The sequence below is a fragment of the Microtus pennsylvanicus genome, chromosome 6 (assembly GCF_037038515.1).
Source record: "Microtus pennsylvanicus isolate mMicPen1 chromosome 6, mMicPen1.hap1, whole genome shotgun sequence".
NCBI classification, from domain to species: domain Eukaryota; kingdom Metazoa; phylum Chordata; class Mammalia; order Rodentia; family Cricetidae; genus Microtus; species Microtus pennsylvanicus.
Genome location: NC_134584.1, coordinates 32991466 through 33019418, shown reverse-complemented (window position 1 = coordinate 33019418; position 27953 = coordinate 32991466). Strand labels below are relative to the sequence as shown.

General features: G+C 42.4%; 2 protein-coding genes across 6 annotated transcripts in view; both read left to right on the top strand.

Moving 5' to 3' along the window:
• Positions 1-2167: 2167 nt before the first annotated feature.
• Positions 2168-24270, top strand: C6H5orf34 (chromosome 6 C5orf34 homolog). Of its 2 annotated transcripts, none has more exons than XM_075976012.1 (14): positions 2168-2525; positions 5353-5425; positions 5574-5803; positions 5932-6021; positions 9099-9745; positions 11536-11637; positions 12714-12837; positions 13907-13998; positions 15194-15263; positions 16674-16844; positions 18608-18702; positions 20159-20254; positions 22910-22950; positions 23892-24270. In XM_075976012.1, exons 3-14 carry the CDS (start codon positions 5609-5611, stop codon positions 24083-24085), a joined length of 1917 nt encoding a protein of 638 aa, XP_075832127.1. In that variant the 5' UTR covers positions 2168-2525; positions 5353-5425; positions 5574-5608; the 3' UTR covers positions 24086-24270. The 2 variants fall into 2 exon arrangements, with proteins under 2 accessions (XP_075832127.1, XP_075832126.1); XM_075976011.1 differs by having other exon boundaries at positions 2168-2605.
• A 2327-nt stretch (positions 24271-26597) lies between these two features.
• Tmem267 (transmembrane protein 267) overlaps positions 26598-27953 on the top strand; it is a 234166-nt gene continuing 232810 nt past the window's right edge. For 2 of the 4 annotated variants that reach the window (XM_075976006.1, XM_075976005.1), the window contains exon 1: positions 26598-26833. The gene's annotated coding sequence lies outside the window, so the exon portion shown is untranslated. Of the gene's footprint in view, positions 26834-26865; positions 27144-27281; positions 27652-27953 lie in introns of those variants that run through there. The other 2 variants (XM_075976004.1, XM_075976007.1) reach the window with 2 other exon arrangements.

Sequence of the window (27953 nt, the reverse complement as noted above, 5' to 3'; positions counted from 1 at the left end):
TGTCCACTTTTATCTTCTCTTCCTCTACAGGAATCATCCTAAGTGTTCCTGCCTCTTTCATTAATTCTATTGTTATGGTTGGTGGGGTTTCTTATTTTGTTTTTTCTTGCTTTCTTTTATTCTGGCTTTGTGAGCTGCTCCCCATGCCATTCTTACCAAATAAAAAATAAAATCTGGCTACCTAATTTTTATTGTACCAGAGTCCTATAGTCTTCTCAAGTGGCCCATATTTATCCATTTCCTTGTCACATACTTGTTCTTCAAATCCATTATGCTTCCTTTCCTGCTATATGCAATGATTCTCACTGAAACCACCAATGACCCTGGTCCCTGCCTCACTAAGCCTAATAGATCTTTGTTTCAGCTTTCTCTCTGGCAATACTAACAACAAAATTAAAAACATCCAGGAATAATTTGCTTTCTCTGCTCTTCTGCAGTGCTTTTGTGGACTCTTTTTACCTGTTTCTTTTAATTAAAAAAAATTATTTTATATGTATGGGTTCTTAGCCTGCATGGCCAGAATAGTGTCTGATTCCCTGAAGTGGAGTTATAGTATTGAGAATTGAACTCGGGTCCTCTAGAAGAGCAGCCAGTGCTCTTAACTACTGAGCCATCTCTCCAGTCCCCTTAACTTTTTAATATCACATTCTTTGTTTCATTCTTTTAAGTCTTCACCTAGCGTGTAACAGCCGTTGCTCTCCAGACAAAAGTTACAATTTTCACCAAGTGAACTCAAAAAATTTAAGTTTAGCTCAAACTTTTCCTAAATTCTTTATCATTTCTGCCACCTTCCCACTCTCCCAAACCAGAAATTTGGTCAATCTTAGAGTCTAGTTCCAGGTCTAGTAATTCCCCAGAATATAATTATCTAAATAATTGCCGAGGCTGCTGTCTCCCTAGTCCTGAGAACCTACAGTCTATCTCTCATTATTTGTTCACAAGCCTTCTACTGAGCTCTTCATATCCTTGCTGCCCACAATTCCATTCTCCATCAGCAGTTCCAGAAATCTTTCAAAATTTCATGAAATCTCTTGTAGAAATTTCACTCAGGTCTCGAACATTGGAAGGACAATGAGCAAGGGTGGAAAACTGCAGTGTACAACGTGCTGTGGCAGGTCATTAGAAATAAAACTTATCTATCCAAGGATGCCTTTATATAAGATTGAAATCAATTTGCATATCAGTATTTTTTTCAAATGATGGTTGAGTTAGATTTTTTCCCAGTCCCTTGATGCCATCTTTGCTTAAAGTTCTTACATTAAACAAGTATACCCATAAAACTTTTTTTAAAAAAAATAGTTGCCTAGATATATTATTAATAATTTAGAATCAGAAAATCCCCTCAAGTCTGGCTCCATTCATAGTGACCTGACTCCGATGCTTCCTGCCTCCTTCCTCACTAACCATGCTTTAGCCTGTAAAGGAAATCATCTTTCCCTTGGACTGCTCAGAGTCTGCTTGTACTTAGCAAGCACCTATTTGAAACTCCAGACTTTGAGGTGTGGTCATTTGGGTTATGCTCCTGTGGAGAGATTTGCCCCCCCCCCCTTTGCTCTGAGCTCATGGTCATATTGGAGGCCTTAAGGTAGCCCACGGAGGTCTGCTTTACAACCAAGAAGTGTCTGGATTGTTGTGGACACTGTCTACAATCTGGAGGCCAGACTATTATAATTGTTGAGGGGTGGGGAGTTGGTGGGCGGAGATCACGGCCAGCCTGGTCTACAGAGCGCGTTCCAGGATAGCCAGGGCTGCACCAAGAAATCCTGTCTCAACAAACACAAACCCTTCAGGTTTCACTGGAAATATTTTTCTCAGTCTGCTATATGCGCTTATAGAGTGCTGTGGGTTTTTTTTTAATCTTAGGAACACCCATAATTAATCATAATTGTGTCTTCCCAGTCACTCTCCAATCCACATCCTGACTTCAGTGAATTGGGCTAATCTGTTTGTACACGTCTAAAGGCGATAAAATAGGAATTAGAAAATACTTTCTGGCACTTCTTAAAACAAGTAGTCTCGATATTTTCCATTACTTTTTTAAGAATTTAATCACTCCGCTAAAACCTATCCTTGAGTTAGTGGTTGCCTGGTATGGGAAAAGAGTGGTCCACAAACCTAATTCCGATCGAACTTCAATTTTCTTAGGGGGAACTGAATTCTCAGTAAGTGGATACCAGAGTCCGATCCGGAAATACCCGTCCTCTTTCGGTCCGGCCCTTTGCAGCGAGAGGCGGGACTTCCGATCTCACTTTTTCCGGAGGCGGCGCTTTCTTCTCGGTGCGGGAGGTTCAAACTGTTACCTCGACATTTTGTTTTTCCTTTTCGTCTCCGGCTCGCCGCTGCTGCCTCAGCCGCCCGGACTTGAACGGAAGTCTCAATCGAAACACTTCTTGTGTCCATGTTTTCCGCAGATGAGATTATTTTCCTTCATCAAGAAGTATCACTCGGTAGTTACTAGATTACGGAAGTAACCCCGGAGAAGCAGTCGCGAACGACACGGTTTCTGCCATTTGAGCAAAACAGAGGTCGGTCAGAGGCCTTGGCTGCTCCCCCCCTTCCCCCCTCGATGTGGAAAACAACCTCCCAGCCCAGAACTGCCTGCCGCGTGAGTGTCAGAGGTTTGGTGACGGTCTTGATGAAGGCGTGTACCCGCCCCTTTCTCTTTCCCCGGGTAACTAGACTCTTTTGAAAAGCGAGGTTTCAACATGCAGAACAGACAAGATTTTCCAGTTCGTTATACCAGACACAATGTGTTGAATGATGAGAATGCAAACCAGAAGAAAATGATGCAGAGGAGGCCAAAAATCTGTAATCTGTGGTAGCGCCAATAACTTTTAAACACTACACTCTATTGTGTATACTCGATTATTTAAATAATAACTTCAGTAAAGTTGCAATATGGAAGGTACAAAGGAAGTGATTCCATTTCCCAGTCTGGTATCAGGAAAGAGACTCTTTCAACTATGCGTCAGCACCTGTTTTCTCCTAAAATACCAGACATGCGTGTATGCACATATATATCACCACCTGTTGCCATGGTATTTGTTCATTGACATTGAGTAACTATGTAAACAAATAATGTAAAAGAGTGCTGTCTGAGTTCTGGGACGTTAACTGTGACCGGAATAGAGAGAGAAAAACAGGAGAAAGGTCTTAGCTGTAGGAATTGAGAGATGAGCTTCTGACAAAAGGAGGTAAAGTGCCAAATTCAATCAAGATTTTAAAAGAATCAGTAGAAAACTAGTTACAGGAAGACAGCATCAAGAAGTCAGTGTCGTTAGCTCATATTGCAAACTCAAGGGTAAGAAGAATTTAAACATTCATTCTTTCATTATTTGTTGAAAGTGGTTTTGCCTGACGTCATTCTTTGCCTAATACTATCTCAGTGATACATTTGTGAGTAAGGCCGGTGAGGGCCATTATGCATGAGTGTCTGTCCTGGTGGGCGGAAACAGACAAATAATTTCAATACTGATAAGGTCTATGAGGACAAAAGGTAAACCAGGATAAGAATGTGTAAAGCAGTTTAGCTCAGGTGATAACGTGGGCCTCTGTGCATCGGTGTTTGTGTTGAGATGGCAATGCTCACAAGGACTCTGTGGTGTATTAAGCCAAGGAGAAGACGAGCTAGAGAGAAAGAACGGTGCAAAGATTTTGAGATGGATAATGCCTTGTTTCAAGAACATTTTTATAAAGCCGATATTATTAAAGTGACCTGAACCAGAGAGTTAGAGAGTGGCGTTTGGAGACATTGGTGGGCTAGATTGTGTGGCCTGCAAGCTCTAGTGTAAGAATAGGTCTCATTCTGTGTACAAATGGATAGGATTGATAGGGTCCAGCTAAAGAATGAGTTTAGGGGATGTTACAGAAGTCTGTGTTTGGTGGGAGTGCCTTTTTTGTAATCCGGTCAGATTCCATTTTATCTGTCATACAAAGACATAGAAGTCTGTGCTGTTAACTAACAGAAATCTCTGAAAGGAGTCGGGTAGATTTAGAAGTTCTTTAGAGAAAGAAAATAATTAAAACCGCGTGAATCTTAGTAAGAGGTAGCACATAGTTAAACCATTTGCTTGCATACAAACATACTCCACATCAGACGTTAGCTTATATTGTGCATAACTCATTGCATATCTTAAAAAGGAAACCAAAAGATGAGGCTAAAAAGTAGCAACTGTTATTAAGCTAAGGTGTTGAATCTCTGATTTAGGTAACGAATAAGAATGATGAAAGCAAAAACAGAAATAGAAGCAGGGCAGAAGCCCTTAGGATCCCAAAGTGGGGTCACAGGTAGGAGAGAGGGAAGAGTTTGGCAGAGGGGACAATGTACGACTGTGTCACAGATTGACTGCGTCTAGTAAAGGGCTGAAGACATTGGGTGTGCAAAGATGTTGGCGGCCATTATGAAACTAGGCGGGGGAGGGGGGAGGAGTAGAGGAGAAAGTTGGGTTGTAATAGAATGAAGTTAGCAAGAGAATACTGGCAATGAGGGTTTATGTACTTGAGAGGTTTGTTGATAGGGAATGCCCATAAGCTTGGGAAGTATTAACTCTGCATAATCGTTTGTTGTTTCTGACACTTGAGACTTGAGCACTTGAGTAGAAGGAGAGGATAATATAGAAGAGGGTGGGGTTCGTGTTAGAAAAGAATTAACATTTCATAAGATTTATTGAGCCCTTACATGGTGGCTTGGATAGTGCTGGGCGCTGTCATTGGTATTTTGTCTCTTAAACCTACCGCAGTCCTGTAACCCTCTTTCACTTATGAGCAGACATCCCTGGCATCTGCCTAGCACATAGGGGAGTATAAATGAAGCCCACCTCCCCTTTGCCCCATGGGTATGGAGAACAGTGAAAACAGTCATTTTGGAGGTAAGAAATAGAATTTCAGAAGTGAGAAATTCAAGCCACTCAACTAAACTGCTTCCTTAACTCCAGACTGGGGAGCAATAAATTATGGTATTTGTATTTCTTCAAAAGTCTTTTTCCTTAGACTTACTAGTTACTTTTGGCCTGTCTTTTGCATGTGCTAGACTGATTTTCTGCGTTACTTTCTTTTTATTTGTTGTGGTTGCTTGTATGTGTTATAATGTGTGAGTGCAGGCATGCTCAGGCTTGCCACAACTTCGTTCTCACTTTCCATGGTGGATTCCAGGGATGCGACTCAGTCCTCAGGCCTGCATGGCAAGCACCTTCACCTGCCGAATGTCACGCCCGCCCAGATTGCTACAAGTGTAACTGGTTTATCTGCAATGAGATCCTGAGCATACAATAGCCAAAACTCAACTTGAGAAACAGTGAAGCCAGAAAACTTAGCAGGACATTTGTAACTCTGTGAACTGTCTTCTCCTTCCAGGCTATGTTCTTAACAGTGGAGTGAAGCCGTAGGGGTTACTCAAAGCTTTTAAGGAGATCATTAGATAACGGAGGTAAGACCACGGCTCTTCCACCAGGGGTGTGCACAGTTGGCGTCCTTGTGTGTTATCCCTGCGTTCTTAGGAAAGGCATGTGTTTAGCTTGGCGCAACTCTTGAGCACTCAGAGAACTGCCTGTGCTCCCGTGTCCCCATTTCCTTAGGTCTGCGCCGAAGTGTGGCAGAGCCGGGCGTAGGGATGGCAGCGGAAGTGCGAATGGTGCTTTATGAGGACGACTCGGTGCAGGTGCGGTATGCTGATGGCTCCACGCTGCAGCTCTCTCCCTGTGGCTCGGAGTTTCTGTTTGAAAAGGCGCCTGCTCTTTCTACACACCCTTTAGAACAGCCAGAGCGAATCCGTCAGCGGACACACTTTGTCATTAGCACCTACCGGGTAAGTAATAGCACAAAAACACTCTTCTTAATACAAAGGGAAGCTGCTAGAATAGGAAAGGTAACGACGATTCTGGACTTTGGTCATTCTGGACTGATTTTCGGATAATTTTATGTTTCTTTCTCTAGGAGCAGCTTCAGCGAGCCCTGGATTTTCGAAACTCTTCGGCTACATGCCCCTTTTTATCTGAAAGCCTCATACCTCCTGAGAGAAAAAAGGTGATGTTTTAAAAGCATATTTTTATGAGTAATATTTAGTACAGGTTAATTTAAAGAGTTGGCTTAGCACTTGGAAATGGGCACACACAATCCGATGTGCTGCACCAGACCACAGAAGTTACACATTTCAACTCCTTGACATTTTCTTACAGCATTTCTTTTTTATATATATAATTTATTTTTATTTTATATGCATTGGTATTTTGCCTGCATATATTTCCATGTTAGATCTTGGTATACAGACAATTGTGAGCTGCCTGTGGGTGCTGGGAATTGAACCCAGGTCCTCTAGGAGAGAAGTCCTTGCTCTTAACCTCTGAGCCATCTCTCCACCCCAGATTGTAGCATTTCAAATCATGACTTTTTTATTCTCATAGGCCTCAATATTAAGAAATTTCATAAATGAACTTTAGTCATTGTGTGTGGTTGTCGATGTGTAATAGGATATTAGCCTAGTTTGCTTTTCCCATGCTTCGATAAAACACTGACAAAAAGCAGCTTGGAGGGCAAAGGATTTATTTCAGTTAGTAAGTAAGTCCATCATTTGGGGAAGCCCAGGGAGGAGCTAAAGCAGAGACCATGAGGAACACTCCGACTGGCTCGCTTAGCTCCCTGTTTTATAGTCCAGGCCCCCCTGCCCAGGGATGGTAGCACCTCCAGTGGGACAAGCTTTCCTGCATGACTGAGTAACCGAGAAAATGCCCCACAGACCCGTACTATGGAGGTGTTTCCTCAGTTGAAGTTCTGTCTTTCCATGTGACTCAAGTTTGTGATTATGTATAAGTATAAAAATTTTACTCTTGTATCTATTTTTTGATTTTGAGGAATAATGGTATATGAACTAGGAATTAAAAGCATTTTTTTTTTGAGACAGGGTTTCTCTGTGTAGCTTTGGAGCCTTCCATGGAACTCATTCTGTAGACCAGGCTGGCCTCAAACTCAGAGTCCTGCCTCTGCCTCCTAAACACTGGGAGTAAAGGTGTGCACCACCACTGCCCAAAACCAATCTTAAACATACTTAAAGGCTGAGGCAAGAGTGTTAGCGCATTCAGGCATCTGTGCTGGCTTGCCCTTAGAGCACGGACAGAGAACCTCCTAAGCTGCAGCCACTAAGATGCCTCCTGTGCACATTTGCTGTGCTCCTTTTAAAAGGTTCCATGTCTGCCTGTCTTCCTCCTTCCCTCCCTCCCTCCTCTTCCAATAACCCTCCCTTATGGCATGACTCCCTTTCTGCCATTAAAATTATAACAATGAGGATCACTTGACCTCCTAAATTTAAGACTAATGTGGGCACTGTAGTTAGATCCTGTCTCCAACAAACCAAAACTTCAGTGGTACCAGTGTGACATGGGTATCTGCTGAGATTTCTTTAATTACCAGCTCCTGTATAGACAGAAAACTATGTTTCAGAGAGTTTTTCTTATTTAATTTGTGAGATTTTTCAAAGTGGGGAAGTTAGGACTTGAGCCTAGTCCCAATGCTCTTGGTAGTAGGGCATTAGCCCAGGACTTCACAGGTGGCAGGCAGGCAGGCATTTCACCCCCGAGCCACACCCAGCCCAGCTGTGCCTGCTCATTGCTTCCCAAGGCTCTCTCGCCTCATACTGTGCTGTGGCTGTGTTCGTCGTCTTATATCTTATATCTTATATTTTGATGCCAAGATGCCTGCGATGGACAGCTTAAAGGGTGACTGTTTCAGAGGTCCTAGCTCATGGGCACTCGGCCCTAGCGCGGCTGGCTTATGTTGAAGCAGAGCATTATGGGAATGTAGGCAGAAGCAAAGCCTAGCAGCCAGGAAAGAGAGGAAGGAGAGATCCACTTCCTCCAGCCCTAGCGTAGCCCGCTCATCTGTGAACTCATGAATGGATTAATCCTTGCAGAAGTTAGTGCCTTCGTCACCTCTCAGCAGTGCCACCAGCTGGAGACCACACACTTAGCACCGGGGCCTCTGTGAAGGACACCTCATTTCCAAACCTTAGCAGGCAGGGGGCTATAAAGAGCTGCAAGCTGTAACTTATTCCATGGGGTCTTTGTCCAGTGTCTTTTGAATAACTGCGCCATTAAAATGGTGTCATTTGCTGCTGATGCTGCAATGTGGTCACGGACTGTGGGCTTTCAAGATTTGATAAAGATGGAAGTTGAAATGTTGACTATATGCAATAATTGATCAAAATTCTGCTATGTACAGTACTGTTGATTTCTTGTATGAGAAAGCAGATAGAGACTGTTAACTGTTTGAGTCTGCTGTTTGCTAGGGCCAGTTTACATTTGAGTTTTTGAATTGTTTTAAATTATTTTAAAAGCCACCTGGAATTAATTTTAGCTAATGTTGTGCTGGGCACCTTCTAGGACAGGGAATTCATGTTACGTTTTGGTTCATCTGGTGATACAGCATTTCCCAAATGCAGTCTGGTAATTCCGATACAACTTTAAAAGTAATTCTCACCTTTCCCCTGTCTCATGTGACATTTGAAAGTATTGAATTTGTTTCTGTATCATCTGTGTTGTTTTCTCAATGACTTCTACAGTAGTTCCATACCATGTAAGCTCCAGTTGCTTTTGTATAGCATGCCACAGCCTAGGTCCCTTTCATGTCTGTCCTTTTTCAGATTAGAGTTTTGGGATGAGTGGTCTGTACATCCAGCTCTCCCTAAATCATTGAATTTTTTTTTAATCAAACTAAGTTTAGCACTAATCAGATGGTTTCTACCTCTTTCTCCCCCCCCATCTCTTGTATGTGTGTGTGTGTTTGTGTGTGTTTCCCAGAGAAATATTATTAGCATCCAGTATTATATGTAAAGTCGCATATTAACTCCAGTTTTTATTTTCTAGGTAGTAAAAACACAAGTATATTAAATTCTTTTTTTTTTCTCCGCTTAGGAGTTTATTAGAGGAGGTGTGTGCAGGCGTGGTGAAGTCTGTCTGCAGAGAGAGGGGGCTGAAGATGGCAAGTCCAGCTTTTAAAGTTGCCTAGCACCAGTATATTAAATTCTTATAGAGTACTTTTAATATCAAAACTATGGGAAAAATGAACATTAACAGAAAATATGGGGTTTTTATTTTCTTCTCTCAATTCAGCATATCTTCATTGATTTCTCTGAAGTAAAATGGCCCGGTCTTGCTGGAGACGACAGCGTCACATATTCGGAGAGCGGCGCCGTGAAGATAACGTCCCTGGATGGGCACGCGTACCTTTGCCTGCCCAGATCTCAGCATGAATTTACAGTCCATTTTCTGTGTAAAGTGAGCCAGAAGCCAGACTCCTCTGTAGTACTCCCTGAAACAAATGATCGTGTCCCAAAAGATAAACTAGCTGGAAAGACCACAAAATTCTGCACGCGTGGAAGTTCATCAGGACAAAGATTAAAGACTAAAGAAAATGAACCTCATCGCCAAGTCTTGAAATCGAAAGAAGCTTCAGCGAACATGTGTTGTGTGAATGGAACTGAGGGGAAGGAGGGGCTGCTGTCCCCGAGCACAAGGCACAGATGTGTGTACGCGTGGATGAAGCAGCGTTGGTCTGTCGCCTCCTGTCCAGAGCAGTGGAAATACCCTCTGTCTCTAGCGCTTCGTTTTCATGACAAAGTTAGCGTTGCGTCTGGAACTGATGCAGATTTCCCTGCAAGTGGAAGCATAACCTCCGCTGCTGCAGAAGGAAGTGGAGAAGAGGTTTCTGTTCTTCCCAGAGCCCTGTCACTCAGCTGCCCCGCCCCGCACCTGCACAGGTACCGCAAGGATGGCTTGTTGCTCAGAAAGGTTGGGGAGAGGCCCTCCTTTCCTGATCTTAGCTTTTAGATCAGCTGATACTGCTCTGGTTGGTTCGTTTTGGTTTTGGTTTTTTTGAGATGAGGTCTCACTATGTAACCTGGGCTGGCCTTAGAATTCTATGTATACCAGAACTCTAACTCATAGAGACACACACTCCCCCCCCCCCCCCCCCCCATCTCTGTCTCCCAAAAGTGCTGGGATTAAAGGTATGAGCCACCACACCCAGCCACATCTGTTGCTATCCTTACTCTCATTTGATTGGCTAAAATCTTTCATTTTAAAGGATAGTATTCATAGCAATGTAAGGTATTTAATGAAGGTCACTGTCCATAGAAGGATTATTAAAGTACAGAACAGCAGGGCTCCTTGGGAGAAAGCCTAGAAGGGAGTCTATGGCTGATCACTGGAGCCTATGAACCCATGACCCCATAGGCTAGACCATAGACCCTGGACTTGCCCCTGACCCCACAGGCTGGACCATGAACATGACAGAGTTTTGGTTACAGTTTCTTTCTTTGCTGTCAGCCCCAAGGGCTACCCATTTTTTAGTTAACTTACTATAAATGTGTCTTTTTTTAAAAGGTTCAGTATATGGTGACCTTTTTATGGCTAGGTCAAAAACATTTTCATTCAAAGATGAATAATGGTTAAAAATTTGCAATGTGAACTTTTTATGAGCATTCTAGTAATTTTTTATAAACTAACATTTATAAATTACTTGTGTGAGACTGTTCTATTTTATGTATTTGGTATAGGAACCCTATTACAAGAATCACTATAATCCTCTCATAGAGGAACCTAATATCCCGAAATGGTAAAGAACTGAAGCAAGTTACATCACTAGCACCTGTAGAATTGAAATTTGCTCCTAGGTCTTCTCTGAGTACACATTTTTACCTAAAACATAGGAATAGCTTTTGGACTTGCCATAATTATCTAGTTAAACTGGAAATTCCCGGATTCTAAATATGACAGAAGAGGTTTTATGCTTCTAAATTAAGTGTGCCTTTGACTGGATTTGGTTGAAATCCATTTCCTTATCCTGGCATAGCAGGCTCTCATGGTCTGGTGGCTTCCTTGGCTGTAGTCCTCACGCCGGCCATCGCTGTGTCCTTGCTGTCCCTGTGCCTGCTGAAGTGTCCTCATCATTGCTTGAGTGCTCACGCTGACTCCCTTTCGCTCCTGCCCCAGCTCCTGCTCTTTGCTCCAGTAGGAGCATTGTCCTCTCCCCATCATCTCTTTCCCTTACTCAAGCCCAAGCCTTACTTCCTTGGAGCGGTTTCTCAAAGTCTGTTGATGAGTTAGGTCCTTGTTCATTGCTTCCCGCATCACCACCCCGACTTGGTGATTTCTGTTTGACTACACTGCCGGATGGAACATCTCCACTGGGGACAGAAAACATGCCTCCTTTGGGGGACTTTAAGTTCTCAGTGTGTACAGCATTTGCCCAGCCTACCATAGATATTTCAGTAAAGATCCGTTTTTTGAATTCAGGTTAATTTTAAAGATTAGTAAAAATTTTAATTTACATCATACTGAGATCCATTAATGAGGTTACTGAGAACTTGACAAAATACGACTTGTTTTAAAATTTCTCTAATGTGCGTGTGTGTGTGTGTGTGTGTGTGTAAGCATATACATTCTATAGTCAGGCAAGGAATAAGCATTATGGTGGTACTGTTTGTTGACTTTCAGTGGCAATTATTTTGAGCAACCGGAATTAATGCTCCGGTTTTCTCTTTCACAGGTGGAACTTCTGTGACTCACTTTTGCAGAGACAGTCTGATGGAGAAGACTATTCCTATCCTGAGCTCGTGAAGGTGGTGTGGTGCAAGGGTGTGACGTACAGGTGAGGCTTACATGGCATCTCCAATGCCATTGAAAGTCAGTCTTGCTGGTGAATATATGTTTGTAGCAGGGACTTGGGGTATCCTTCTGGACATTAGAGGTCTGGTTGTATTACCTGCTGAGCATGGAATCAGCCTAAGGGTGATTCCGTCAAAGGAAATCATTCCTTTCATGACTGTCCTGCTCCTACACTTCTTCACTGAATTTTCCCTCCCCTACCATAGAGTTACCATCTAATGACCGAAATATGGTGTTGGCCAGATCCATCTTTACATCCATGAGTAATAGTAGAAAATGATACCTGATGTTTTTTGGTTACCAAAATGCTTTCCCTTTCCTGTATGAAGATCCACCCACTTCTGACAGCATAAATTTTAAATTGCATTTCTTTTTTCCTGGGGTGGCAACACGTGTGTGTGCTTTAGCAGGTGTGTGGAGGTCAGAGGACAGCCTTCCGGTGTCAGTTCCCCTCTTCCATCATGTGTCCAACACGTGTGTGTGCTTTAGCAGGCGTGTAGAGGTCAGAGGACAGCCTTCTGGTGTCAGTTCCCCTCTTCCATCATGTGTCCCAGGGATTGAATTCATGGCATCAGGCTTGGCAGCAAGTGCCATTACCTCTAATTGCCCCCAACACCATATAAAAGATCTGTTCTGATAAAGGTAGTTTCCATGAAGTATATACCGGATGCTATGGTCATACCTGACTACTACATGTGTAATACGCCTTGCATGGATAGTTAATCTTTCCATCAGGTACTGATTACACCAGTTATTTTTTGTGGAAGCGTGATCTCATTTTCAGGACCTAGAAGTGCGGTATTCAGCTTCTCTGCGCTGACATTGTTTGGTGACTCATTATGTGTCAATCCCTAAGTTGGCACTGGGTGTGTAAAGACAAGATTCTCTGAGTTCTAGAAGCTCTGAGCTTAGTTGTTGCAATAAGCACATAAGGCACTTGTGTGTCCTATTTCTCTTTGGTGCAGCATTGCCGGGTCTGTTTTTGTTGTTGTCTTAATGATCGCTTTCCTGGATGCATTAGTCTTCATTTAAAAACATAGGATTATTTCTCTATTTTAGGCTTACCCATAAAAATGTAAACTCGATAGAGATTTATCCTGGAGATGGATCAGTTTTCAAATCAGAAGGGCCTTATATTGGTAACTATTTTACATATTATTCGAGTCAAGAAGAATCAGAAAAGGTAAACTAACAATGAAGTTCAAGTTTTGATAGAAAGTTCTTTCCTAAGTCACTATAAATTTGATGTGTTATGTAATATCTCACTCCTCGCCATAGAAAATTAATCTTACTGTCAACATTGACACCTGGCGAATTATTAATCACTTTGTTTTTACTGTAGTTACGCCCACTGTTATCCATTAACACCCTAAACAGTTGGTTTAAATCAGAAGCTAAATTTGTGTTGTAGAATTTGTCCATAAAAAACACTAAAGCCCGGAGCATTACCTTTGAGTCACTATACTACTTTGAATTAATATTTACAAGGTACAAGACATGTGTGGGGAATAGGTAGATGGTTCTGTGGGTGAAATGTATGGGGACTGGGTAGATGGTTCTGTGGGTGAAATGTATGGGGGCTGGGTAGATGGTTCTGTGGGTGAAATGTATGGGGGACTGGGTAGATGGTTCTGTGGGTGAAATGTATGGGGACTGGGTAGATGGTTCTGTGGGTGAAATGTATGGGGGACTGGGTAGATGGTTCTGTGGGTGAAATGTATGGGGACTGGGTAGATGGTTCTGTGGGTGAAATGTATGGGGGCTGGGTAGATGGTTCTGTGGGTGAAATGTATGGGGGACTGGGTAGATGGTTCTGTGGGTGAAATGTATGGGGACTGGGTAGATGGTTCTGTGGGTGAAATGTATGGGGACTGGGTAGATGGTTCTGTGGGTGAAACGTATGGGGACTAGGTAGATGGTTCTGTGGGTGAAATGTTGGCCATACGAGCATGAATGAGAGCCTGAGTTGAGATCCCCGAGGCACACATAAAAGGTGGACAATAGCATGTATCCTCCCACCCTCCACCAGAAAGGCACATTAAGAATACCATTAAAATATGTAGGTTTTATGGGCTTTAGAGTATTAAAATAATTGCTTGCTTTGTTGGTATATATATGTGTGTATGTATATGTGTGTGTGTGTGTGTGTGTGTGTGTGTGTGTGTGTGTGTGTGTGTGTGTATCTATATATACTTCAAGGAAAAAGTAGTTAAGTACTAAGGGCCAGATTTTTGTTTGTTTTACACTTTCAGAGAGAAGAAAAAACTTACTCCATAAATAACCTTCCTCCAGACAGACCAGGAAGTCTCTTCTCTGTACGTTCTCTGATTAAACAGGCAACCAGGTGAGTTGGTGATGTTCAGCTGAGAGAAAAGCATGTACCTGAGTACCTCGATGTTAGCTCTGTTAAGGTTAGGACGCAGTGGGTACAATTTGTCTTAGCCACAAATCTGTCGGGTTTTCTGGTCTCATAATTTAGAAAGTAATCACGAGAGCAGTAGTCTGGATAAGCTTCCACACAGGAAGGGGGCGAGTCCAGAGAGGGACTCCAGTGCCGTTTCTCTGGACAGGTGTGGCAGCCCTGTGACTGCTTTAATCAAGTTGGGGATTTGAGGAAACATTTGAAATTTTCATAGTTTCTTATTTTTACAGTAATAGAGTTTTATGAGAGTGTACTAAAGTGTGGATTGGTTCATTATTTAACCTTCTTAGAAATTGTTTTGATTGCTGGGCAATGGTGGCACATGCCTTTAATCTCAGCACTCAGGGAGGCAGAGGCAGGCAGATCTCTGTAGGTTCGAAGCCAGCCTGGTCTACAGAGTGAGTTCCAGGACAGCCAAAGATATGCAAAGAAGCCGTGTCTTAAAAAAAACAAAAAATTAAAAATTGTTTTAATTAATCTAGAGCACCTAGAAAAAATGAAAACATAATGTTGAATTAAATAATTGTTTTTATGAAAGTATCTAAAAAATCCAGGCTAGATTAGCAGGCTCAGAAATTATTTGATTTTCTATACACCTGCTTTCCTTGCCATCTTTAGACTATGCTAAACCTCTTAGATATGTGACTGTCACGTCTTTAGAACATCTGAGCAGCAAGAAGGCTCAACTGAGGAAGGCGCTTGCTATGCAGGCCAGGTAGCCTGAGCTTGACCTGTTAAGCCACGTAAAGGTGGAAAGAGAGCCAAAGCCGCAAAGATGTCCTCTGACTTTTACACACATGCCATGGCACACATGAGTGCACAGACACCACAAATCACCAATTAATTTAAACAGTTGTAAAAGAGCCCCTAAAATTATCCATGGAGTTCCTTTGTTGCTAGAAGGTCAAGGAGTAGCTCTAGCTAGCCAAGAGAAGGCAGAGGGAAAAGATGATGGCCCCCATCTTCTAGGAAGGTGAGTTGCCACAGTCATCTGAACTGTTACATGGCATTCAGGATGTTGCTGAGACATTGCACCACTGTTCCAGGTGTTTGAAAACATAGAAAATGTCATCATTTACAAACACTTAGGGGCTGTTTTTCATGTTCACGTTCACAGAATTCTTCAACACTGTGCCAAGACAAGGCTTTCACTAAGCCACAACTATCATGTCTGCTGCTGGAAAATGGTATGGGAAAGCAAGACTGTTAGCTGTGTGGGTGTGTGCTTGCACATTCAAACTGCTTTCAGCTAAGTCATGTGAGAAATTCTTTTTGACATTCAAATTTGTTTATTCAAGAGAATACCTACCTGAGCTGGCTGTGGTGGCACACACCTTCAATCCTGTCACTCAGGAGGCAGAGGCAAGCAGATCTCTGAGTTCAAGGCCAGCCTGGTTTACAGAGTGAGTTCTGGAACAGCCAGGGCTACACAGAGAAACCCTGTCTTAGTTAGGGTTTCTGTTGTTGTGATGAAACATCATAACCCAAAGCAACTTGGGGAGAAAAGGGTTTATTTCACTCACAGTTCCCTATAACAGTTCATTATCAAAAGCTGTGAGGGCAGGAACTGATGCAGAGGCCATGGAGAGACTTGTTCATCGTGGATTGCTCAGCCTGCTTTCTTAGACAGTGCAGGACCACCTGCCCACAGTGGGCTGGGCCCATCAGTCATTAATTAAGAGAATGCAGATCTTATGAAGGCGTTTTCTCAACGGAGGCTCCTCCTCTCTGACATAAAACCAGTCAGCACAAGCCCTGTCTCAGAAAACTTAGAAATATCTGCCCCATGGACAGACTGGAAAATCAGCCTCTTTTTTTTTTTTTTTTAAAGCTCAAGACATTGCACATACTGGGAGGATACTTCCTGTCACTTAGGGATGCTCCTCACCCCTATGTTTTAGTGTATGTAATCCCTCACTCCTACCCCTCACCCCTACCATGTTGGGACTCAAACCTGGGCTTAGAGCATGCCGAGCACACACTCTTGACACAAAGCTCTACTGGCCCGTTTTTATTTTTCCTCGACATTTTGGTGCAGAATGTAGTCCTGGCTGGCCCTAGCTAGCCCAGGCTAGCTTCAAGCTTGACATCCTCCTGCCTCAGCCTGCCAGGTGCTGAGATTACACATGTAAACCACCATGTCCAGCTGATTGATTGTTTACTTGGTTGTAATAGAGGAGAGATGGGAATTTATCGCATCTGAGTTATGTCACAGCATTGTCATTACAAACCCTGAGAGTACCATTTAGTTTTATGAATGTAAAACTCAGTTCATTAATCCTAGCTTAGAGGAAATGATTCTCAGACACTGATTTTTGGGATCCATACTCATTTGATTATAAACTTATATGTTGTTATAATTCACAGTTTTTGCCTAAATTAAGTTCAAAGCAGGATGGTAGCTTCCAGAGATACTAGAACTTAATCATGCTAGGCAAACAATTTTGCATGTGTAACTCTTGAAAAGTTAAAGTATAGATAATTCTGTAGCACTCAACTTCTGAATACGAATCTTGGGTTGCTTCAGGGTTCATTAATAATTACTTACCTTTTTCAAAGAAAACTCCTGCCTTGTGATGTTCTTTACTTGGTTTTAGGTACCTGAAGTAAATGCTAACAATCCCCTGCCCGTGCTTCTGAAGGAGTCTCTCATACCCAGTATGGGGAGATTTCTTGCCTACTCTGATGACAAAGTTCACGCTGTCTTTTTAGATGGCGTCACTCTAACACTGAATTGGAATTTCAGCTCCTCTGCTGAAAACAGAGAAGTGAGTATACCTAGGACCAGCGGTTCTTAACCTTCCTAATGCTATGACAGTTCCTCATGTTGTGGTGACCCCGGTCATAAAATACTGCTGTTGTACTGTTAGGAATTGTAATGTAAATATTTGATCTGAGGGATATCTGATATGTGAGCCCTGAGAACTGCTGTTATTTGTTATGCTCAGTAAAATTTGCTGTAGCATTTGTAATTGTCACGCATGAGATGCCATTCTGATCTTAGATACTTGTATATATTATATTACTATTAGGATAAACATTATCTCCTTAAATAGTTATCATTTCTTTGTGATTCAAGATTCTATCTTCTAGGTTTTTTCAAATACATAATAAATTATCCTTAATAGTGTGATATCTACAGTGTGAAATATATCCTGATTAGTTACTTATCTACAGAAAACAGTATTACTTTATCTCAAATTATGTTACTGGGTTTTTTATGTGTATATATTTGTGCCTTTGTAAGTTTATGTACCCCATGTATATGCAAGAGCTCTTGGGATCAAAAGATGGCATCTGAGTCGCTAGAATTGGAGTTATGTGATATGGAGTGCCCCTCTGTATTCTGTGAATATGTCTTACTACCATTGGTTAATAAAGAAACTAACTTGGCCAATAGCCAGTCAAAATATAGCTAGGTGGGAAATCCAAACAGAGAAACAGAGAGAAAGAAGGTGAGGTCAGAGTAGATGCCAGCAGCTACTGGAGAAGCAAGATGTGAAGTAACAAGCCATGAGCCTCGTGGTAAAATAGTTAATAGAAATGGGTTAATTTAAGTTATAAAAAGCTAGTTTATAATAAGCCTGAGCTATTAGGTCAAACAGTTTGTAATTAATATTAAGCCTCAGAGTGGGTTATTCAGGAACTGGCAGAGGGTGGTGGTGGGGAGAAGCCTTCAGTTACAGTCATGGGTGTTTGTGAGCCACCATTTGGGTGCTAGAGACTTGTCGAGAGATTTATTGATCTCAATGAATTTCCTAGCAAAAAATCAGAAAAGTATAACAAAGAGTCACTTTATGTATATAAAATAACACATTGCAGCAAGGATTGGCATTTATAATAACTGTGTGGGTAATGACTTTTACCAACAACCCATTCAAATCCAGTCTTTCAATTCTCAAAATAAATTTGTAATGATTTCATTCCTTTATTAAAAAAAAAAAAGGATGCTCAATCATTCCACAAGGACATGTGCTCAACTATGTTCATAGCAGCTTTGTTTATCATAGCCAGAACCTGGAAACAAACTAAATGCCCCTTGATCAAAGAATGGGTAAGAAAAATGTGGTACATTTACACAGTGGAGTACTACACAGCAGAAAAAATAATGACAGCTTGAATTCTGCAGGAATTCAATGGATGGAACTAGCAAACATTATTTTGAGTGAGGTAACCCAGACACAGAAAGACAATTATCACATGTACTCACTCACTGGTAGTTTTTAAACATAAAGCAAAGAAAACCAGCCTACAAACCACAATCCCAGAGAATTTAGACAACAATGAGGACACTAAGAGAGACTTACATAGATCTAATCTACATGGGAAGTAGAAAGTAGAAAAAGATAAGATCTCCTGAGTAAATTGGGAGCATGGGAACCTTGGGGGGGGGTTGAAAGAGGGAGGGGAGAGGCAGAGAGGGAAGCAGAGAAAAATGTAGAGCTCAATAAAAATCAATTTAAAAAAAAGGAGGTTGCTAACATTTTAGTTTTAGAATGATAAAACTTGCCTCTTCCTTTTGCTTCTTAAGGTAAATCAAGGTCTGACCTTGGGTTGGTGCAGATTAACTTTTCCTGATGGGCAGGATCAGCTAATTCAAGCTGAGCATCCTGGAGCATATGAAAGGTATGGAAGAGCAATTTTATTTTCATGTCTCAACCGATGGAGCGTATGTGTAACTTAAATGTTACATGTCATCTTAGTTTTTCCAGATTGCAGAGTTTTCAGTTACACTGAAATTTAACTCAATGAAATATATCAAGTCAGCTTTAAACGTGTGTTTGTCTCCAAGAGATTTTTTTAAATAATTATTTTCAGCATGTCTGATTTCCTGTTGCAAGTATGGTCAGCTGTGTTAGCCAACTTTCTAGTTCCTTAACGAGACTAGAAGAAAGGTAGTCTACAAATGACTGTAAATGGCTAAGATGGTAGGCATTTCTGTGAAGTGTAAGCATTGAAACTGGTTGGTGGATATTCTTAAATGGGAGGATGCTTGAACCTAGTTTATAGCAATACAACTTTTCTGCTAATATAGTTCACTGTTAGTTGTCGTGACTCCACAGGTAGTAGTCTTGAATTTAGAGCAGCTTTAACTGTTGGGGCCCACAGTACTGCTTACTTAGCATCTTGAATCTATTTTTCTGTTGTGCGGTCTTGTTTTGGTCTAAATATTCCAACATTCAATTGCTATTTTAAACAGTTTCTCTCAAAAAGATAGTCCCTTTGGCAAATGTTTTCATGATTTGTTCTATCCCATCACTTAAGATCATTCAATTTATTAAACTTGTTTTTGATACTCATTAAGTTACATTTTATTATTTGCATGTATATATATGTTTATACATGCGTGTGCTCCAATGGGCATTTCCAGGTTTAAATTTTAGAAGGCAAATTGTACAAATTCAGATTGGGAGAGTATCAAGGTAGTAGAGCATGTCCTCAGCATAGACAAGGACCTAAGTTCCATTCGCAGCATAGAAGGGGGCGGGGGGGGGGGGGATCAATTAAAAAACAAAAACTTAAAACAAGATGGCACACCCTACAATTTCAACACTTATCATAAGGATCAGAGGTTCAAGGTCATCCTTTGATGTGGGATTTCCCTCTGTATGCTGTGAATACCATTGGTTAATAAAGAAGTTGTTTTGGGTCTGTGATAGGGCAGCGTAGAGCTAGGCAGGAAAGACTGAACTGAATGCTGGGATAAAGAAGGCAGAGTCAGGGAGAAGTCATGTAGTCCTGCCAGAGACAGACACAGGATCTAACTTTACCCAGTAAGCCACAGCCAAATGGCGATATACAGATTAATGGAGATGGGTTATTTTAGGATATAAGAGCAAGCTAGAAATATGCTTAAGCTATTGGCCAAAGAGTATTGCAAATAATATAGTTTCTGTATAGTTATTTCGGGGCCAAGCAGCCAGGAACAAACAAGTGACCTCCTACAACAATCCTTAGCTACATAGTAAGTTAGAATCGAAGTTTTGGTTTCTTTAACTTCAATTCATTTTTGTTATTGTACAAATTAATTATACAAAGTAATGAGTTTCCCTATCAAATATTTTTAATGTGTTTTTTCCAGATATGTGACATCAGTAACATCATGGTGCAGAAGACTAACCCAGACCAGTGTAAGACAGGCGCCCAAACAGCTGTCACCTGTTCTCAAAGAAAACTGGTATTTAGATTTCTTGTAAACTTAATCTCTGAATAAGAGCCAACTAGTACCAAGATGTGATGGTTTGGATAAAAATGGCCCCCATAGGTTCATATATGTGAATGCTTAGTCACTAGGGAATGGCACTATTTGAAAGAATTATAAGGAGTAGGAGGCGTGTGGCCTTGTTGGAGGAAGTGTGTCACTAGGGAATGGACTTTGAAGTTTCAGAAACCCATACCTGGCCTAGCCTTTCTCTCTGGGATAGAATGTAGCTCTCAGCTACTACTGTTCAGTGCAGTGCATGTTGCCATGCTCCCTCCATGATGACAGTAGACTAAGCCTCTGAAGCTGTAAGTAAGCCCAGATTAAATGCATTCTTTCACAAGAGTTGCCTTGTCTCTTCACAGCAATAGGGCAGTGACTAACACAGGGCTGGCAAGATGGCTCAGTAAGTTCATGTTTACTGCTTAGACTAATGACCTAAATTCAGTCCTCGACCGCATGTAAATCCAGAATTGTCTTCTGACTGTGCACATACACACATACACACATACAGAGTGAATAAATAAATGTTAAAAGCGATATTTTTTTTAAGTAGCAAATGGAAAACCTTGAAGCTTTTTTGCTCAAGAAAACCTTTTGTTGTAAACATATTTAACAAAATCTTTTTCATGCTATAAGCTTGAAAAAAACGCTTTTCTAAAAAAAAATTACTTTTTCAAATCTGATGTACAGAAAACTCTGCATTGAAAAATTTATATCAAAATGAGTGGTTCTTTATATATGATAAATTAAATTTTTGTGGAGAATTCAGTATTATTAAAGGAAATATAATTCTGAGTAGCATAAGCTTCTTTTAAAATTTGACTTTTAAATAATTTCTGTTGCAGTTAATTCTTGTACCAAATTAATAAGCGCGTTATAAAGTAAATCAAGTGGTATTTTTAGATCCTCAGGAGACTGGGCTAGGGCTCCACAGGAGTGTCTCAGGACATCAGACTTTGGGAGTCATCAGGAGCAGAGACAGAAAGGAGCATTCAGGAGAAAATTCAGCAACTGAGAGCAACTGGCTGCTCTTTCAAAGGATGCGGGTTCCATTTCCATCACATTCGTGGCAGCTCCCAGCCCTCTTTAGCTCCAGTTCCACGGGATCTGACATCCTCTTCTGGCCTCCACTGCACCAGGCATGCATGTGGTGCACAGACTGACATACAAGAAAACAGCATACACATTAAGTATAGAAGACACAGTGAGAAGACAGTTTGTCAGGAGCAGGTAGTATTTGCTAGGATATACTATGTTTTGATGAATTGAGATGGATCCTATAATAGATAAAGAAGTTCACATGGGACGAAAACACAAGTTCATAAATCTAAAACTAGTTGGAAGGTCATTGATGCTCTTAATGTCACTGAGTATAAAAAAAAATCTCAGTGTACTGGAAAAAGATACCAAGGATGCAATTTAGGAATGCATTTTTCAGATTTATTTTCGTGTGTGTGTGTGCGCGTGTGCGTGCAGCTCAGCCTGAGGAAGCCAGAGGCCTGGAATCTCTCAGAACCAAACTCAGGTCTTCTGCAAGAGCTGTCTGTGTTCTTAACCACTGATCCGTCTCTGCGGCCCCAGGAACCTTCTCTGATAACCCTGTTCTGGGACCAGATCCAGGGCATCGTGTGTATTAGGGAAGGACTCTACAGCTGAGCCTAATGTACGACCTTTCTAAAAGGAAGTTTAAGGCGACTTAGCAGAATGTAGCAGGATAATGTGTGCGCGCACACAGCCTAATTTAAGGTCTGTGCCTGAGTGAATACTTGTTAGAATAAATCAAATGAAAACAGTAGGTGTGATTTTAGTATGCTGACCTTCTCAGGATCCAGCTTTGCAGAGGCCTCATCCTTCAACTCCAGCCTGTTTCAGAGCAAGAAAGTGGCTCAAAGCAGCTGGGAAGGAGGGAAGTTGCATATGATTATAAAACTGGTTACTAACCTTTGCTTAAGTTATAACTGATTTTGTTTTTTTTTAATGCTTTGTTTACATCAAAACTGAATGAGGGTTATGTTGGCATTCTAAGAAATGAAGTCTGAAGCCAGGCAGTGGTGGTTCATGCCTTTAATTCCAGCACTTAGAGGCAGAGCCCAGAACCCAGCAGATCTTGATGAGTTTGAGGCCAACTAGGTCTACATAATGAGTTCCAGGCCAGCCAGGGACAACATAGTGAGACCTTATCTCAAAAAATCAAAAGTGAAAGTGCAGTTGGTGATAGCAGCTGTGGTGAAAGCAATGAGGAACAGCTGTGACCCCCAAGACACCCCTCACCCCCATCCTCTGCCTTGTCAAAAAAAGGGTGGTTGAAGGAAGAAAAGATCACACATTAAACAGCTTTCTAAAGTGTAGTTCAGTATTTTTTCTACCTTGCCATCATTAGTTTATTGGTTCAACTTCTTAGCAACTTGAATAAAGCACCATTTCTAGATAAACGTCCTTGTTACTTTTTCAGAGGTAGTCATCATAGTATCTGTATAGTGTTCTGACGTGGTGGGGAAGACAAGGTAGAACGTTCACATCAGGGGCTCTGCTAGAGTGTTAGAGTCAGCCCTCATACATGCTGCCTCCTGGCTTTTCTGTCACGTGTGTAAGAGCTCATGTTCCAGTGTCATCCTTTATCTTTCATAGGTCTGTTGCTTCTGAGCTTGAGAAAATACAGAAATTTAACTGTATCCTTTAAGAGAATGTAATATCCTACAGAAGTATTCCATTTCAGTCTGTTCTTGATGACTGCACTTTATGGGGGTTAGTTCATGCGTGCATGTGGCTGAGTTTTGCTGAGTCAGACAATATCTAAAATATTTTCTTGTCATGAAATGTTAACATTTATACTTTTATGTTTGAATTGGATAAGGAATGATGAACTAGGATTAAGATCTCTTTTGGAGACATTTCCTCTTATATAATTTTATATATATGATAGCTGTTAAAAATCTATCTGTAACTTCTGTTATGAACCCTGTCATTCATCCAAATTTGTTTTCTCTTCATTTTTCTGCACAACTTACAAGCAGTTCAGCTAGTCAGAGTCACCTCTCCCCAACAGCTGCTCCTGCAGAGACAGCCTTGGCAAGGGATTTGGTGAATTGTATAACTTTGGGGAGCTTCCTGAACCTTGTGAGTGAGATTCATATACTTCCTGGGCAGTGTGTATTTTATCCTCTTGGTTCTGAGAGCTCCCTCCTCCAGAAGGGACTGTTTCTATTGGCAGAAAATAGTTATACAGTCTTACTCAAATAATAAACTAGCTCTGCAAGAGAAGGCAAATTTCCTTTTACTCTAGATTTTTGTTCATTAAGAATGCATTGTTTCTAACCCTGTTATCCTGTTCTTTTACCCTTTTTGTTTGCTTAGCAAATGTAGGTTAAGAAATGTTATTGGGATTTTCTTTTTTTTCTTACTAACCCTCCATCTAAACACACAATCCCCCACTACGGCTGAGTTCCTCGTCTCTAAGGGATGGACTTCATAAACTCTGAAGTCCAATGCGATAATGAATTCAGTAGATAGTCCTTAAACTGAGAAATAGTTTCATACCGAAGTCAGGTTTTCTTAAAATCAGATTGTATAATAAAAATGTGGGGTAAAGCTCCTTAACTAAGAAATTCAGTGCTCCTGGAAAACAGTGGTATCCTCCACTTGACTTCTGGCAAGAAAAATGAACAGTGTTCTGATGCCCATACGTCAGAATCTTCAGAGACCCTGCTAGAAGCAACTAATAAAGAGAGTGTATCGGCAGCATTGAAAAGAACTTCTGAAATCCTTCAGGATATTGACTATCTCCTGTCCAGCTCTAGAAAGTGAAAAATGGAATTATTGCAACAGCAAATCTTCAGGTTGTTTCACATTACTGGTATGAAATTGCTCGTAACCCAAGGAATTGCAAATACTACTTTTGCAATGTGCAGAACTGATTTAATTTTGATTGTAATTTACCTAACGTGTAAATTTTAGTGTGTATGTATTTATATATATGCATTTTTAAATAAAGAACTATTTTGAAATTTTGAACTCTTTCATTTTCACATCAGCTGTTTAAGAAAAGTTATGTTTTGCTGTTTTTAATATTGTAATGTTAATTTCCAGTTTTCTTTTTGAATGTGCAGAACTGTCCATTCGGTCATTTGCTATGCAATCTCTCCTGGAGAGCTAATGTAGCACATCTTCTTTCTGGTCCCGGTTCTTGTCACCGCTCTAAAGAGTGCCGTGCACAGACAATGAAGTAAGTGGGAGGAAGATTTTCTTGCAAGGAGAGGACAGCTAAGATTTGATAGAACTCTCCACAGCCATAGGCTGCCTGCCATCCAAGAGCAAGTGAGGGCTGAGGGCAAGCCTGCTGGGGAAGAGCAGGAGCAAGTCTGCAGGGTGGGCAGTGGCCGACAAAAGGCAGATGCTGGAGGGTTGATTTAGGCTCTGAACAGGCTCTGATTGGCTAGGTATATATCAAAATGGAGTGAGAAGGTAAGGCTCAATGAAGGGAGAGCCTGCTGAACCTGAAAGAGGAGTAGTTCGCAGTTTAGCTGGTGGTCCCATCCCCCTTACTGTCACAGCCATGGTAAGGAAGCGGAGATTCAGCTGTCTGGAGGGCAGCAACCCATTAACTGTTATTACATAAATGTGTATGCATATATATCCCTAAATAAACACAGCCTAGGCAGTCTGTATAATGTTACTTGTGTGTGTGTTTCTGGGCTGACTGGTTTGAGGTAACCAATTGTTCTGCTCTTCCCCGGGAAGACTTATTTCTCTGACTCTCGGCACTCCTTCGTTGCCTGTGATTCTGTATGTAGTGTTGAGGCCTCCTAGACTTCCCTTGAGTGTGAAACAGAGCAAGCAGGTGTGTATGAGAGGACTTGGAGGGAGGGGAGGGAAGGGAGAAATGAGGCATTATCTCAAAAAAAAAAAAAAGAGAGATAACATTAAAAACCTATCCAGGGTGTTAGGAGCCCACTCCACACTGACTTGGCTAAAAACCGGGAATCACTCCCCCTCTGTCAGAACTATATTTTAAAAAAGCAAACTGTATTTCAAAATCTAAACAATCCTGTTGCAACCTATTGATACAGTCTTTGGGGTCTGGATCAGGTTTGTTTTCTTTGTTAAAAGACAGGGGGCATCTGAAGGTCAACAGGGTGCAGCTGAGCCATTGCTGCCCCATTGGCAGTTGAAGGAAAGCATTTACTGGGGGTGAGGAAACAGGCAGTGAGCCCTCTGAGAAGAAAGCCCTCTGTGAAGCCAAGGGGGCAGGGAGAAAGCTGGAAGTCCAGCCTCTTGAGGGCCGGGGGTTTTGAAGCCTCTGAAGAGTTTCCCTCCCCTCCTTAGGTTTGGTCGGTTTGGAGACAGGGTGGTAGATTGATCCTGACTGTTCTTGGCCTCATCTAGCCTTGAATTTGGGCCAGTCCATCAGCCGGGGACCTGCTGGTGGGAAACAAAAACTCCCAGGTTTTTGTCTTACATCAGGAGATTGAGGAAGAAGCTGGCCATCTTGGCAATTTGCCACCTTTCTTACCCAGGCATGGCCCCTTTCCCTATCTGCCTGCCTCCCAGGGAGTCTACCTCCATATCTCTCAGAACTTTTAACATTAGAAGGCAGGAAACAGCAGACAAGAACAAAAGGGAAGGAGACTAGTGGATCAGGAGTGATAATGTCCATTAGCTGAGTGGAGAAATGCCCTCCCTTTATAGCCGCTTTCTGGGCTCCTTCCCTTTTCTGGTCTCAGCAAAAGTTTCTGTCTACAGTCCTCCCAACAACCCCACTAAAGTCAGCCCCTCCCAAATCAAATATATCATCCTGCTTATTTCCTTAACAGCATTTATCAGTATCTGTCCAGTGTGTTTCCTTGTGGTCAGTCCCCTCCAGTGAACAAGCTGCGCAGTTAATCTGAAGCTATACTGTAACCTGGCGCGACAAAAGTATCCAGTGTGTGTTGTACGAATGAATCGCTGCCTTCAGCCAGTAGGCTTCCAGGAAGCCTAGACTGTATGGCACACAGACCAACCATACTGCCGGAAGGGCCATGTCCCTAATTCTAAAGCAGTACAAATGAAAGTTCAGGTTGACGATTTTTCAGGGTGTGTGAGGTGACCAGGAGTTTGCTTGATATTGAAGATCCCAACTGTCATGAATATTGCTAGTCTCGCTTTCCATCCTGATACTTGTTTTGAGGAAGTAAGAGGTAAAGGCTGTCTCTTCTCCTGGCATCTTTGGGCTGGTTCACGCCAGATGTTTCCTTGTGCTAAAACAGCACCTGCCTCAGCAAGGCAATAAGGGTATATATAGTCACCATTTCAGAAGGGCGATTTGAATCCAGTCAGTACTGCTCTTTTGTTTCCAACAGGTTAGTGTCATGATTGTTCTTGCGCTGTCCTACGACCAGCCTCAGCCGCGGCCACCAGTGTCTAGCAAATCCCCAAGGGGGCGGTGGAGCACTGCGGTGAGTCAGATCTGAGACCTTCCATGCATCGCTAGCCCTGCGGCATCCACTGAAGGAAGTTAGAAACTTCTGTGCCTTTGAGACCCAGACCCATTGTCCATTGAGCGTCCTGCACCAGGTGAGGTGACTTTTCCGAACCGGCTGCCCGCCTCCACTTGGGTGCATCGAAGTGGGTGATTCGACCGCCCGCTAAGCCAAGAAACCGACGGGACGTTTTCCACATCCCTCCCGGGTTTTGGAGGCGTGTAGAACTCACGGCATCAACCAGATTAACCCGCGAGCGCCAGGAGCCGCTCCGAGAGGAGCCTGCATCCCGGCGTCCGCAGGGACCCAGAGGACTCGGCCGCTCCGGCCGGCGCCTGCGTCTCTATGGTGCGGCCGAGGGGCGGAGCGCTGTTGGCTCGCGCGCAGACTGCGAAGCGAGCTGGGTATGGCTGAGCCGCACCAGGCCGGGCGGGGAGGGAGGGGAGAGGGCGCAGCTTTCAAAGGGAGGCCAGAGCGGGACGGAGCCGAGGCAGTGCCGGGTCGGGGCTGCGGGCTGGGAGGGCGGGCTTCCTGTCTCCGCGAGCGGCACACCTACCTCCTCCTCCCCCTCTCGCCCTCCGGATCGCGTGGATGTTGCTTTCCTGGGCTCCGCGCTTTTCCCAGTCCGAGCAGGGAGCCCGTGGGCGTCCGGGCAGAAGAGCCCACTGCCACCCTTACTTCTGTGGAAGAGCTCTGAGCGCCCTGAGTTAGCTAAGCCTCCAGTACTAAGACTTCCTGCCCCCGTTTGACATTCTAAAACTTACTAGATCACACGGACCCCGAAAAGGATGACTTCAGGAATTTGCTGAGATCAGAAACATGTTGGAACGCATACTTGTGTATTCTATTTGTAGTCGTTACAAGAGCTAAATATTTTATGTGCAGAGATCAGAGGGCCTGAGATAAGTCACGGTAAAGTGAACAAGATTTGTGTTCATTTCCTTTATTAATTACCAGCATTAGAGTTGTCATCTGCTTTTGGTATTTTAGCACTTAAGAGTTTAAATGTGTTAACTATTACAGCAACTATAGTTTAGTGACGAGAGCATTATTTGTAAAGCCTAATAAAGGCAGTTTGGGGCAGGGCATGTTTTTGTTTCTTTGTTTGTTGTGATGACTGTTTGGTGTTTGAGACGCGGCCTCACTATGTCCTCCGTGTTGGTCTTGGAATCCCTGAACTCAAGGGATCTTTCTGCTTCAGCCTCCTGAGTGCT